We start from the raw sequence: 15,973 nt of genomic DNA, 5'->3' as shown, positions 1-15,973 counted from the left end.
CTTCAATACACACTTATTGGAAAACGCACATCTCCTCGTGAGAATCAAACTGGATTGCCTTGATAGCTCCCCACACCCCCAAAAAAGCATTTGTGATGCAGCGCCTTCAGTTCGGGAGGAAATAGGTAGTTTTAAACGGCGTATTTGTGTGTATGTGTATCTATATATGCACACATTTTGGGCACTTGGTGCTGCAAGTAAGAACTTCCCTTGTTTGTTTAATTTGTAACAATGCTTTACATAGTCAGTTTTGACACCCTCCCCATTTTACTCTTTCATTAACATTTGTGCTTCTTCCCACTCACTCCCCACCATAAAACCGCCGACAATCTTTTCCGAGCATAACCATATGCCGGAGTTTTACAATGTGTGTTTTTTTTTCTTTCCTGTTAATTTGCTCATTATTTCACCCCATCATTGTTGCTCTTCCGAGGGCATGGGTGAAGAGTCGCCCTGTGCCCCTCTAGTTTTCTGACTTTAGATGCAGTTCTCATGACCCCAACCCCCACAGAGATATACACAGAATCCTAGCTAGAAGGACATATTTTTTAACTCAGGCAGTGTTTAGCGCTTGTTTGATATGGTGCATACCATCCACCCTGAGATAGTGGATAGCAGTAACGTCATTTCTTATCTAAACTGCCCCCCCCAACCCCTTCTTTTGTGTGCTGGCATGTGTGGGGGGGGGGGGGGGAGGGGGGCATTTAAAAATGCAATTGTTTCAGAAGCCCTCCCACAGGATAAGCCCCTCACAAGTTGCATTACTTTCCCCTTTTACAACAAACCATAACATGATTTCAAATGGTAAAGGCAGGGAGGGCACAAGCTGTTCCTAACGCAGGCAATGGGCAGTTTTTCCCCTTTATAAAGAATGCTGTCTGAGTTGTTTATATTTTATATGCCTGAAGATGCCCTCGCCCCACTGCTGCCCTCCCCAGGATACTCACACCAGGGTTGTGACAAAATCTTTTTGTTTTGCTCTTAAAGAAACGATGCTTAAATAAGCCCACCCCCTTCTCTATTTAAATTCTAAGCACTTCAAAGCACTCTGCACCCCAATATTATCCCGTTCTATAATGTCTCTTTCGATCGCATTTCAAGTGCTATTTTTTTTTTTTAATCCTTTTTCTCACATTCAATACATAGAGCCCTCCCAGCCTCTTGCACGCATTGCACTACAACTCAAAAACGTGAAGTGATTTGATCACTTGAATGCAACTGCACTCTCCGAGAACTCAAAGCCAGGCACACATCTGGACACACCTTTCTGACAGGGTGCTGCTGACCTGAAAGAAATGCAAATGTTCATAACGTGTTAATCTGCAAATCCTTTACATTTGCAGATTAACTCATTGCACACATTTGCATTTCTTTCACAGGCCAGCAAAACACTATAGGACCCGGATCCCCCAGCATAGCCCCGCCTCCCCCTGCAAGCATAAAGTACCCCACAGTTAAATCAACCAAGGAGATTTGTGTGGGTTAAAAACGGCCATGTTTAATATCAACATTTCATAAACATGACAAGGCAAATCAACTGCATATTTCAAAATTACAACACTTTTAATATGGACATTCATGATTTGCAAGATTATTATCTCCCCAGCACCAAGGGGCCTCCCGGGTCGCATCCCTCAAAATGAGTTTTCCACGCAGGCGCAGTGCGCCTGCGCCCTTGAGCGGTGGGCCCCCACCTCTGATCCTTGTCCTCCATTACCGGGGCCCACGCCCCGACCACCAGGCTGCCCAGGGACCCAGGAGGCTCGTAATCTGTCGCCCTAGCCTCCCCAGCCGGTGGTCACTTTTCCCCGGGAGAGCTTACCGTCTCTCCCGTCAGTGCTGGCCTCGGGAGTACGCAAGGCGGACTCCCCTCCATTCTGTAAGTCAATGTCACTGTTCGCAGGTCTCTTTACCGCCACAAGGGTGGCCAAGGCCTTCAGGTCTGACACCCTCCCCACCTGCGCTCCGTATGAAAAGGACCAAAGTCCCTTGATCCATGTATCCGTGCCCCAGTCAGATAAATGCACTCCATCGTGGTGATACATTGCGTCCTTAGAGATCATGCTGTGTGGGATGTGACATAAGCGGCCCTTCACTGAGCGCAACTTTGCGCGTGATATCACGGCCGACCAGGCGATTCTGGCCAATGGGAACAATCGCCCTAACCAAGCAAATTCTGACAGCAACTGCGCCCTGAATGAAAGATCAAAATCCTCTAATCCAGGTATGTGAACCTCTGATGACTGTACTCATCCTTGTGATACATCACCTTACGGAGACCATTTGGTGTGGAATGTGGCACAAGCGGCCCTTCACTGAGCACAACCAGGCCCATTTTCCTATTCGCCACCTCACCATGTCCAGTAGCTGCCCTCCATCCCTGTGATACCTCACCTCACTGGAGACCATTCGTGGCATGTGACACAAGCGGCTCTTCACTGAGCGCTACTTGGCAAATTCTCCCTTGCGCCGACCAACCTCGACGACATTCCGGACTCTTGCCCGCACTCTGGGGCCGCCCGCGTAGCCACCGGAACTCCGTCCCATGCAAGCCTACTGGCTTTGCCACTCACCGCTGCCATAATCGCCTCGTAGCGTGACACCCGAACGAGTGCCCCAGTACCCACATCACCTTTGCGGGCCTTCTACTGAACAGGAGAGAAATAGACAAGTCACGCACAGACATTGGCAAATCATCAGCATTCTTGTTATAACCATTCTGGCCGAATATGTCTCTTATACTCAGACGACCAGTGCCCGACCTTCTCCACTGTGCTGATTGGCAAGCCTGCTTGTTACCTGGCTTTCCCATACAACCATAGTAAGCAAGCATGTTTATCTGGTTATCTCCTCTGACCCACCCGTGATATAACGGATTTGTACAGTCGGAACCCCTTTTATGCCCTCCTAAGATAGGCGGAACTCTAATTTGCCATCTGACTGTTTATACACTCTGTAATTGTCGGACTGCATTCATCCAGTTGCCTTGTGACAAAGCTTACGCTCAGCATATGAGGCCTCACTCCGCCAGTTATGGCAATAAGCCACAGATTACCGCTACAGGTCCTATTGGTTCACTGGAAGAACATAGTTCTGTGGCCGCAGGCCTGCTTTGTTTATTATTTTAGACAAGGTATGCCACGTATATCAGTCTAGCCAGATTAATTTTGAAAAGCATACCTCTGCATCGACAGGCGTTTAAGGGGGGGATTGTTAATTCCAATACTAACTCCTACCGATAGGTAGTTTGTCACACCAAATATCAGACTACCTTTGTAGGGAGTGATTTTTGCCCTGTAATGATTCCTACTAGAATCCTTTATATGTATGCCCGGATCCTTTCATATTTTTTCCTTAATCATTAAATAACACACCCCTACCTACCCCACATACCCACAGGGCCTTTTGGGTCTACTACGTTCGGACATTGGTCTATCATTTATCCTCTGCTTTCACCCATGGCCGCGATCTGCCTGGGGTAATTGTTCAGACTGTCTCAGTCATTGGCTCCCTTGCTCATTGCTCCAAGCAGTGCTAACGGTGTGCCTGCCACTCGGTTCATCTGCGGTGCACCACCTTACACGTGGTCATTCCTCCAAGATTGTAAATTATGGAATGCAACTGGTCGACATTATTCACTGTCTACCCCTCGAATATGACCCACATATTGATACCAACTGTGCTGGCCGTGTTTTAACCACCATAGTATAGACTATTTCCCATCCATTTGCCAAATGGACCCCCTCTGCCATTGTCCTATTTTTAATGCAACATATGCTGCGTGTACAAGACATCTTTCTAGCTGCGTAGTTTTCTTCCTCTTGGTTTTTGTTGCTGAATTTAAATGTGTTTTCTTGTCACTGTGTCAGAGGCTGACTGGGAAGCTAGTCGGTGCATCACTGAATGGATATGAGTGCAAGGTGAGTGACAGAGTGTGTGCCTAATTGATTCTTGTCTACCTCCATCGGTGACATAAAAAAGGCACTTTCATACGTAACAAGCCAGATCAATTGATATCGCCAGAGCGTGTTGAATGTAATTGCACTGGGAGAGAATATTCTACATTAATACTGGTTCTTCGGTGCTATAAAATGTATATATTTGTCATCTTTGTACTTTCTCCGGATGCCACTCAGCTGAAGATATCCTGAAAAACTGGGACTGTAGACTTCTAACGTTTGAGACGTACAAAAGTACAAATGAAGGCAATTTCGCACAGAGATGATGCCCACTAGGACGTGCCTTAATGCTGAAGAGTAACTGTTAAAAGTAGCTTAGAGGAAGATGGCACCTTCCGATTGACTGCTGGGCCATGACCTCCCACATTTCCCAGTGGAGCCAAGCAGGCATTTACCCTCAGTTAGAGCCCTTTTTTAAATGAGCTGACTTGCCAGCACGACCAAATTATTCCATAGTGTGCTGAAATACCTTAAATTATCGAGTGTTCAATAACGTAGAACATTTCACTTTCACAATTATTCTAAGTGTGCTCGGAGAAAGGTAATCTTAACCTAATGTAGTAATTCTATAGATATACATACAGAATCTATCTCAATAGAAGTTTCCATTACTCCTTTGTATTATAATCCTCCTACACGTTATGTACCAGTTCCAGACATTACATAACTCTTATCTTTCTGCTGCTGTATCGTGGGCTCATACACCCGCAGGCCAGAAAATGGGTGAACGCGCGCTTTATAAATACACGTGTCATGTTAATGTAAACCATTAATATAGGTAGCACGTAGCCATGTTACCCGCCAGAGCATCAAATGTCACTTACAAGAAGCACGTCGCCTTTTGGAATGATCAAGGCACCTGTTTCGCTTTATCTCAGCGCAGTCAGTTACAAGAACGGTTAGTGCATCTATCAACTTAAAAGCACTGAATTGTTCAGCTTTGTTTAAAACACAGGAAGTCCGGCTCCTCCCGACAAGGCCGGATCAGGCGCGGCGAAGGAGTTGAGGCGTTCCCATTTACCATGAGATGCCCTCAGTTGCCTCCGCGTCCAGTCCACACCTTTCCTTCAAAGCGCAGCTTTTCAATACCATTTCATCTCAAACCCCTCCTATTTTAATGCGCACGAAACAAATTTGTAACCTATTTCTCAGCGTTCAACACTTTTAAAAAAGGCCGCTCAATGGGTTTGCATTGCGAAAGGAGAGAATTATTTTTGGCAGGACACCAGCTCAAATCCCGGCACACCAGTCCCAGCATTCCCTCGCTCCGAGGTCGGGAACCAAACTAAGTATCCCTCACTGACCTGCAACGCAGCCGTGCCGAGAGAGCACTGTTCCCACTTCCCATAACTCAACCACCCCTTCTAATCAGCAGGGAGGTCGCGATGCAACTGCCGCCCTCGGTCCACAAACTAGTTCTCATCCACTGCAAGCAACAGCGACGGTACGGAGCCACCTCCACTCCCCACAACTGAAACCCGTCTTCCAAGTCATACATGGCGTCCATAATGGAACAGTGCTGTGTCCATTCCTCAGAACAAACTCATCCGGAGCCAATTCAAATGGCTCCACGATGGACGGTGCAGCCTCAATTCCCTGCACAATCCCTCCGCTGTCTCACCCGACGACCCAATGAACAGAGCAGCCTGCATTGCGTGAACCATCCGTCGGCCCTCCTCATACTCGCGCAACACCGCACATACTCCGGTCGGAGCACTGAGAGGACGTGAACAAAGTTCAACTTCTCCGCATACGATAAATCTCCTACTACAGCACCACAACCCTATTGCCTATCTAGGTTTCCCTCGCCCAAAAACGAGCACTCACGAGCACGAGAAAGCAAAGAAGAGCACGTCAGCACGAGCCCAAATGTACCACATCAAGAAATATTCCTTAAGTCGACCTGTGCACTGGTGTAGGTAGGGGACGGACGGCTCGACCACTGCCTCGACCCCTGTTACGATCCCCCGGCCCACGTCGATACACAAGGTGAACAGTACGCCCGGGGGGCACCACGCCAGCAGCCGCAAACCATCCGATACGGACAACCAGCAGTCCGCCACCATTACTTTGCCATCCACAGCTGCCCCCAGGCCCCCCAAGCGCACCTCCCACCTCACCTGGCGAGATATATGCCTCCCGATGCCGAGGCCGCTCTCGTCGTCGCCATCATCCTCGAGGACCTGAGACACATCTGTGCTGGATCCCGAAGGCGAAAGACCGCCGACCTCCGACACAACGCGAGGAGATACAGTTAATAAAGTACTAAGGGGAGGACAAGGGGAGCGTAGAAAACGAGGTCAGCCGGTCCCGGTGCAGCAGAGGGAAAAGAGATCGAGGCCACGGGCACTTGACCCTAAATAGGCAAAAGGTCTCCGCCCCCTGCTGCGCGTCACTCCCCCTGACCCGGAAGCACTTGACAGCCGGACGCCAGTTGGGTGAGCCGTCCGTCTCCTACCTACACCTACGTGGCTGGGGGGCGGGGCCCGGGTCCTAAGTGCGCGCTCCTTTAAACTCGCGCTTGGCATCTCTTCAACATCGTGAAAGAGCTCTCCAACCCCAACGCCGGAAACAACGACATCACCCCGTCGCAAGACCTCTGCAACTCCCTCGCGTCCTACTTCCACAACAAGATCACGGACATACACAACAGCTTCAACAACCAACCAACGCAAGCCACAACCGCAACGACGCCACCCACCACCACCCTCCGCACCTGGACCCCGATCAGCACCGAAGACACCATCCGCACCATGAACTCCATCCATTCCGGATCTCCGACTGACCCCTGCCCTCACCACGTCTTCAACAAAGCCGACGCTGTCCTCGCACCCCACCTGCGGGACATCATCAACACCTCCTTCGACTCCGCCACCTTCCCTGAGAGCTGGAAGCACGCCGAACTCAGCGCTCTCCTCAAGAAACCCACAGCAGACCCCACCGACCTCAAGAACTACCGTCCCATCTCGCTCCTCCCGTTCCCGGCCAAAGTCATCGAGAAGACCGTCAACAAACAGCTGGCCGCCTTCCTCGAGACGAATGGATCCCTCGACCCATCACAGTCCGGCTTCCGAGCGAACCACAGCACCGAGACCGCCCTCATCGCCGCCACCGACGACCTTCGAACTCTGATGGACAACGGAGAAACAGCGGCCCTCATCCTCCTGGACCTCTCCGCGGCTTTCGACACTGTCTGCCACCGCACCCTAGTACAGCGCCTCAGCAACATCGGAATCCAGGAGAAGGCACTGGACTGGATCACCTCCTTCCTCGACGGAAGAACACAAAGAGTCCGCCTACCACCGTACAAGTCAGAGGCCACCAAAGTCATCTGCGGCGTACCCCAAGGATCCTCGCTGAGCCCAACCCTCTTCAACGTCTACATGAGCCCCCTCGCGGCCATCGCACGCCAACACAACCTGAACATCATCTCCTACGCCGACGACACCCAGCTGATCCTCTCCCTGACCAACGACCCCGCCACCGCCAGAGCCAACCTGCACGAAGGGATGAGAGACGTAGCCGAATGGATGACGACCAGCCGCCTGAAACTGAACTCAGACAAGACGGAGGTCCTCATCCTGGGCTCCACGCCCTCCGCCTGGGACGACTCCTGGTGGCCCCCCGCCCTGGGCACCGCACCCAAACCGACGGACCACGCACGCAACCTGGGCTTCATCCTGGACTCCTCCCTCTCCATGACCAGACAAGTCAACGCCGTCTCCTCGTCATGCTTCAACATCCTGCGCATGCTACGTAAGATCTTCCGGTGGATCCCCACCGAGACGAGGAAGACGGTCACCCAAGCCCTCGTCACCAGCCGACTGGACTACGGCAACGCCCTCTACGCCGGAACCACTGCCAAACTCCAGAAGAGACTCCAGCGGATCCAGAACGCCTCGGCGAGACTCATCCTCGACATCCCCCGACGCAGCCACATCTCCGGACACCTGAGAGATCTGCACTGGCTCCCGGTCAACAAGAGAATCACCTTCCGGCTCCTCACCCACGCGCACAAAGCCCTACACGACCAAGGCCCGAGCTACCTCAACAACCGGATCAACTTCTACACTCCCAAGCGCCTCCTCAGATCAACCAACCACGCCCTCGCCGCCGTCCCCCGCATCCGAAGAGCGACAACAGGAGGAAGATCCTTCTCCTACCTGGCCGCCAAGACCTGGAACTCACTTCCGACCAATCTGCGCCTGACCCAAGACCACCTCTCCTTCAGGAAGAAGCTCAAGACCTGGCTGTTCGAGCAGTAGCGGCACCCCCCCCCTCCCAGCGCCTTGAGACCCTACGGGTGAGTAGTGCGCTCTACAAATGACCTGATTGATTGATTGATTGATTAGAAAGGTGTCTTTAGCTGACTAAGATTCCCCAGCACAGAAGATTCCCGGAATTAACCGTCTGGGAAGTTTTCTTTTATCAAATGACGAGCGCGACCCCCTTCCCATGCCTCCACGGCCCCCCTGGGGCAGCAGCAATATGGCCCCAACAACAACGGCGTCCCCTCACAATACTGTAAGATGGTCCACAGCCACTAGGTTCAAGTTTCACAAGAACATACATTATACTTGCAGGGAACTTTCTTTTTAGGCTGAAAGGAAATGTGAAACATCCTTATTGATACAACAGATCTATTTGGCAAATGAGCATAGTTGTCGACCTTAATGCCTGCGAAGTAAAAAATTATAGCTCTCTTCTGTTTCAGGGCATGAAGATATCTGTTGCCCTAAAAATTATTTCAGGCACTACTAAATATCAGTGTACAATCAGTAAAATACATTTGCCTCTTGAATGCTTGCCAAACATGATCTTAAGACAAGTTCATACACAAAGACTTACTTTTCTCAGGCACGTCCAAGAGCCTCCTTCTGCCTCGCGTCTTCTTTCGCGTGACTGGCTCTAGCTCTATCTCCTCATCTTCTTGCCAATCCTCTACCCCTGGTGGGGTGCAGCGGCCATTTTCTAGAGACTGGCCAATTTCGCCATCCTGAAGATTGTCGGAATCTTCCTGAAAGTTTCTTGTATCCCTCGTGTCTGGTTCACTGCAACTCCCATCTTCCTCCCGTGTCGGCGTAATAACTGTACACTGAGAAACAGCCTGTCCCAGGTCTCCATTGAGCAAGGGCTCGCTACTTCGACTGTCCAACGAAAAGTGGCACTTTTGAGCTGAAATACTCTCTTTGGACGATTCAAAGCTTTCCACCTATTATGAAAAGAAACACTGCCAATAAATGCATTTGGTTTATAGGAAAAACACTACGCTTCTTAGTATTAGTCAGATCTCACTGTGTGGGTAAATATCAGAGACCAACACAGGCGGACCATTTACTTAACACCACTCATTACAACATCTGAATATAAACACATTAGCATAATCACTAAATTTGGGATTAAACATGATGTTACTGGAGAAACGGATTCAAGAGCTGCTGCCCTTACTAAGAAGTCACTAGTGAGAAAATCCTAATGTATGTTCAATTTGTAAAATGATGAGAAAACACTAAAAAAATGTAACATTTCATTACTCTGATGTGCTTAGACCTTTGACTGTTGCAGAAGTTCTGCCTTCATGCACTGCACAAATTAAGAGCCAAACATTTATTAGGCCTACATTTAGGAATGTAGTTACCGACAACAGGGACAAGATCTAAGACCTGAACCTGGGTAAACTAAATACTAGAATCCTAACAAAGGTTGAAGTATAACACTTAAAATATTGAAAAATACAAAATAACATCATTCCCAGAAGATTTTTAAATTATGCAAGAAAGGAAAAGAAAGAAAGAAAAACAACATCGTTTCTGATCAACAATAAAAGGAGGAAATGCACAGATACTATTTGGATAAACGATACTCATGTATAAATATTTCATTATATGGAACATTTATTAAAAAAATAGACAATCAAAACAATGATAAGACGATAATGGCGCTCATAGTGTTACAAAAACAATGATGAAAATACAGACAATATAATGTGTAATCGGAAAAGGTGGCTGAGGAAAAGGTTGTACAAATGAGTAGTTCAGGGCAAAACAAAAACAACATACAGCAAAAATGTGTCCTCTTCAATTAGGGACACATGTAGGCGTCAACGGCGTTTCGGCCATAGTAGATTTAGATGGTCATCATCAGTACAAAAAAATGAATATAGGAGTGTCCAAGAAAATTCAGTAAAACTTCTGAATAAGAATATGTACATGGGTTTCAGGAAAATTAAAATATGTATAGAGGCATAAGATGAGTCAAGAATAATAAATGAAAGAATAGGGTGTGGAAAAAAATTAGTTGATGAACAAGGGCAAAGAAGAACCACAATCACCCAAAAAACAAAAATCGAGTGCGTAGAAAAGTAGAAGTTGTTTGTCCAAATAGTATCTGGGCATTTCCTCCTTTTATTGTCGATTAGAAACTATATTGTTTTTAGGTCTCGGCCTACACAGCGCTTGCGCTGCATAGGAAAGGGACCTTATGTCATGGGCACAGCTTTCCCTGCAAATACATGCACGCATTCCATTGCTTCCAATGGTAACGTGTGCACGTCTGGCTATTTCCTCGCGGGAGCCAGCAGCTGGCACCATATGGCAGCAATTATCGCGCCTTGCACCTCGCTCCCGCGAGGGAATCGCGCAGGCCCCCTCCTCTCGCCCCTCCCCCTGCTGCTGCCGCGCGAGGCGCGCGGCTTGTGCTTGTTTTTTTGGGCTTCAGAGCTTCAGCTGTGTTTGTTGCCTAATAGGAAAATATTAACAAGTAATTAGTGGAGTATGGCGCCCCCCTCGTGTTTTGCAACAGTAGTTTTACTTTATTCCTATGCAGCGGCGGTGCCGTTTCTCCTTTATCTGTACTTGGCGTGTTGCAGTTCCAGAGCTCATCGACAGAGGTTCCCGCCACGCCTGCTGAGTGCTCAGCTATTCAGCGAACCTACTCGGTTCTGGCACAATAAAATATCCACATGTTAAAAAATATATATATCCAGTGCACGTGTTTAGTTGTCTGTCATAATTTATAATAAACAGTGAGTAAGACCCTCTGGAAGAAAAGCGAAATCTGCTTTCGTCCTGGCAGGTGCTTGCCACTTTAAAGGCGTTTCATTGAAAATACTGTGGCGACCGTGCCGGGGACTTTGTGGCATGCTCAAGCGATTGGATGATCTTCATTTACTTTACATTATGTTTTTCTTACATATGTGTAGATATATTTTTCACGTATGTCTGAACTCGCAGGACTTGCGAACAGTCGCGTTGACCTTGTGCGCAGGAGCCGAGAGCTCTGTTCGTCGAGCGAGACTGTCTGTGAACAAAGCACGGGAAATGCCTATTCCTACTATTCACAACCCGACAGTCCTGTGTGGGACCCCTCGCGGTGAGCCTTGGTAGTGCAGCACTTTTTCGATAATCCTGCATGCTTGAAGGACATTTTACCACAATATTTAAATCGAATAAACACTCTCCAAGACTTAAAATATAATGAAAATAAATGAAACTGTGTTTCAGCTGCATGGGCTTATGTAGTTCTGTTTTTTTCTTCATCGTACTTTGATTTCGGTAAAAGGTACTCACTCCGTGTTCTTTATTTGTCTCCGTGTTTATTTCAAATGACGTGCAAGATTTATTGTCAGCACTGAGCAGAGTTTGAACCCGAATCACATTCAAACTGAACAACATAATATTACCGGTTTGTTCTGTATTTGTAAAATGTCAGTTGGCAAATATAAAGAAACGCGCTCGGCCAAGGACGATTAACTCTTCTTTCCTTAGTTTTGTAGTCAGTGACGCAGGGTTACTGCCGATCACCTCAATCAAACATGATGTAACAGATGCTGCCTTAAGTAACCTCGCCGGTGACCTTATTTATGACTTTACCATTGACACTGCCGATGGCATCAATAAGGATACATTAGAATTTTTTTGCTTGCGTTATGTAATGATATGTTGTTAAATCCTGATATATATTGGTATGAATATTGTGAGGTTAAGAGCTGTCCATTTTGGGTAAAAAGTTACGTTTAACAGCGAGGCGGAAGCTTTGGATTTTGTGGCTAACCCTAACAGACCAATTTCAGTTGGTTCCGTTCAGGTTTCAGTTTTATTTTTAATAATGGTTTTCTACACATCGTGTGTTTTATAATGGTTTTCTACACCTCGTGTGTTTTATTTGAACATCTAAGATCTTTTAAACTATGTTAATATGCTATGAGTAGACGAAATCATAAATTAACCATGACGTTTTTTCAGTGTATATGTGTATTCATATAATATGCATTTTACTTTTAACATCACTACCATTATTTTGATCACCTGTACAAGTTGCAACCCCAGTTGCGAAAAAATACTTTTCTTTGAATCACTGGAACTTTTCCTTAATTGAGAAGATATTGTAGCACACAAAATCTTTTTGGGCCTTACCTGTGTACACTTCCAGAAGTGCTACACATTAACAGTCCATATGCACAAAACCACATATGATATAGATGGACGCTCTATGCAGTTTAAGTACCCATGTGCTTATATGTTCATGTAGACAATCTGAATGGGACAAACTGTACATGAAGTGTTTATCAACGTCTATGTGACGGATGAATGGGCGCTTCCTAATTTAGGGCTCCAATGCCGCATTCTAAGGAGCTACAAAATTAGTCCAGTAAATGAAGGTGATGGATTGAGACCTTGGAAGATGGATCAAGAGTAATAATAATAATAGTAATAATAACAAGCTTATAAAGCGCTTGGACATAGCCAATAGGTCTCGCCTTTGGGATATTATAAGTGTTTAGCCATGCAACAGTTGATGTTGCCCCAAGGATATTGTGCTGCATAATTAAATACTTATAAGGTCCCAAAGACGAGACCTATTGGTTATGCCAATGCTGGTTCTTTCTTTCTTTCTTACGTTTCCTTTCTTGCATAATTTAAAAATCCTCTGCGTATGCTATTTTGTAAGTTTAGGAATGTGAAATCTTCTGTCGTAGTAGAAGCCGGTGTCTTTTCCATCAGTACCCTAAGTCAGTTTCCCTGTGTAATCTTAATTATTAACTTATGATGATTATTATTATTTTGATGTAAGTATTGTTCTCTGGCGAGTAATGAACCCTTAACTTATAATCATATTTGAAGACAATGGACACACTTACACCCCACCCAATGAGTTACGGTTTTCTTAATTAAGGCTTTCACACTTAAATGTGATAAATAATATTAATATATTCCAACATTTAAAACAGGTTGGAAAATTCCTTTGTTGTTATTTTGAGTTTATATGCCCTGTAAAATGCGTGTTTTTTTAGTTTTGTAAAATATCTGCTGGTATAAAGGACAAAATGCTTCAGAAATGTACCTGTCCTGCAAGAAAATCCATCTGTTCTATTTGTTGACATGCAGCGAGGTGACATGATGGCAAAATTGTCATTCTATCAGATATTTCAGAATAACTTCACTTTTTCTATCAGAACATATATCAGGTCAAGGTCTGAATTGTAGCACGTCTCCTATCAAGCAAGGGCTGCCTTCATTCAGGTAAAGATCTGAAGCTCAAAGGACCTAAAAATGCAAACCAAGATCAGGCTTTTTTACACCAACATAAAATCGGTCCTTCTGTACAGAAACCGCCACCAACAAAGTCGAGCCCTTCAAAAACACCTGTCTGAGAAAAAGCCTCCAAATCCGATGGTCAGCAACAATGACCTTTGGCAACAGACTTTCCAACTCCCTGCTCATGAAGAGATCATGAAAGGACGCTGGGGCTGGATAGGTAACCCCATCTGCAAGCCTGCTTCAAACACCTTCAGGCAATCTCTGGTCTGGAACTCTTAAGGGAAATGGAAAAGAGGAAGGTCACGAAACACCTGGCACCAAGGTCTCGAGGCTGACTGCAAGGTGATGGGTTACACCTGGAGTCGGATTGAAAGAAAAGCCCAGGGCAGAGAAGGCTGGAGAGCCCTGGTTAATGGCCTATATCCCAGGAGGCATAAGTAAGTAGTTAGTAAGTCCAATAAAGCGGCTGTACTGACTATATCAAACTCTGAATATACCAGAGATTAATATTTGCAGACTCTGCTTATGCCACTGCTCTGTTTATGAATGGGATAAGTTAAGGCAAGCTTTTTTATTTTTGTATTATTCTTCTTTTTGAAGATTTTCTTTAACATATTTTATTGTTAAAATAGTGACACAGCAACTACACAGTACCATTCTGAGCAATACTTAGCCCTCCTTCTTCCCTCCACAGCACACTTCTTTGGTCATTTCGGTGCATGTACTTTTGAGTGGGTAAGTCCGATGTTTTCCTTACTCCCATGGAAATGCGCGTTCTGACCCACTGCAGCCTGACCATCACCATCCATGCGTATCATGGTTTGCCCGACTAGGCGCGACAGCCCTCTAATCACCTGGTTGACCGGGTGTATTCCATCTGAATTCAAGGTACTCCAAATCTTTTCAAACTTTCTCAGAACGCCTCTGCTCACGTACAACTAACTTTCTCTGAGTTTTCACTGTTCCATACCCATTTCCCAGTCTTGAAAGTGCGGGGGTGTCCCGCTGCCCCATTTCTGGGATATATCTCACTTTGCCACCAAGCACACCGGGTTCACTAGGCTTTTCTGTTATCCGAGGGCCCCCATATCCAAAGCAGTGGTAGGTGAGGCTTCAGATCTATGTTTTCCCTAATGGCTTCCTCAAGGGATTTGAAAACCTGTTCCCAAAAAGCTGCGCATTTGTGGGCTAATCCACCATGTGTGAAATAGTGTGCCCTCCTTGCAGCACTTGCGCAGGCACAGAGAATCCCCTGCCTTCCTTATTTTGTGCCGTAGAGTTCTTCCAGGGGTGGGGGGGGGATGGGGGGGGCACAAGGATCCTGACCTCTCAGTCCAAGGAAACCAAGACGCAAGGTCTGCGATTGGTATGGAGAAATGTGGATATGGTAACCCACTTGGAAAAAATATGTTCTTACCTTAGCCACATGGCACTTGCCTGTCTTAAGAATTCAGTGTGCTTTCACGCAGCGTCTACCCACTTTGTTGAATTAGTTCTAGTGGTGAGCAGTCTGCTGATGAAACCCAGCACACCAAGGACAGAGGGGTATAAATGGTTTGACCAGGCATGTAGAAAGATCTCCAAGAGTCTGCATGAGGCCTTTAAAACCAAGGGATATGCACAGGGTGTGTCAATGCAAACCGGATTATAGGATTGTGCGAAGGGTCAGACTGAAACAACTGCAAGAAGAAACCGGAGGAGAGCTGGTGAAGGCTTGCAGACTTAAAGACACCAGAGCCAGTGGGGATAAAATTGAATACTGTTATCATCACCATTAGTCAGAAGGCCTGGGTTAGACATTTAAAAAAAGTTATGAGTCCTCAAGCAATTCTGAGGTTGTTGAGGAGGAGGTGGCATTTCCCTTGTTAGTGGAATTCTCTGTAGAGGAAGTAAAAGATGCAACTAATAAAAGCCCATGCCAGAAGACTCCTGGTCTGAATGGGGTGCCAATGGACTTATATAAACCTGCAACGGATCTCTGGGCCACTTTACTATGCAATTGTTTCAATACCCACAGGTCTACGTCAATCTTGGCGTTTAGCCATAATTACCCCTGTTTTTAAAAAGGGCCCCCCCCCCAATCCCAGAATATTACTGCCCAATATTGTTACTGGACTCCACTGTCAAGTTGGTGGGCACAATGGTATTGGCCCCCCTTTCGGAATGGGTCGGGGTACCCGGTATTCTGTCGGAGGGGCAGTACGGATTTCGTCAGGGGCTCAGCACAATGGAGCAACAGCTTAATTTGTACCTATTGATTAGTAAATACACCATCACTAAGCAGAGCTCAATTTACCTGGCTTTCATGGATCTGTCCTGCGCCTTCGACAGTGTAGTGAAGTCCAAACTCTAGGAGATATTGATCGATATGAGGTTCGATGGCTGAATGGTCCAGTTTTTTAGAGCTCTCCACTATGATCTCTCTGCTTTGGTCCGGTTTGGCCCCTCGTGAGATAGGGCAGATGGCTTTAAGAG

The 15,973-nt window shown here is 46.6% G+C and overlaps 1 protein-coding gene across 3 annotated transcripts in view; it reads right to left on the bottom strand.

The window, feature by feature from the left end:
• Positions 1 to 15,973, bottom strand: part of DNMT3A (DNA methyltransferase 3 alpha) — a 2,120,215-nt gene that overhangs the window by 1,604,056 nt on the left and 500,186 nt on the right. For all 3 annotated transcript variants that reach the window (XM_078650037.1, XM_078650035.1, XM_078650036.1), the window contains exon 5: positions 8,808 to 9,171. In XM_078650037.1, coding sequence (XP_078506163.1) covers positions 8,808 to 9,171 — 364 coding nt within the window. The remainder of the gene's footprint in view (positions 1 to 8,807; positions 9,172 to 15,973) is intronic.

Source organism: Lissotriton helveticus, chromosome 6, assembly GCF_964261635.1.
Source record: "Lissotriton helveticus chromosome 6, aLisHel1.1, whole genome shotgun sequence".
Lineage (NCBI taxonomy): Eukaryota > Metazoa > Chordata > Amphibia > Caudata > Salamandridae > Lissotriton > Lissotriton helveticus.
Note: the sequence above shows the minus strand (reverse complement) of the source record. Positions and strands in the feature narration are given on the sequence as shown.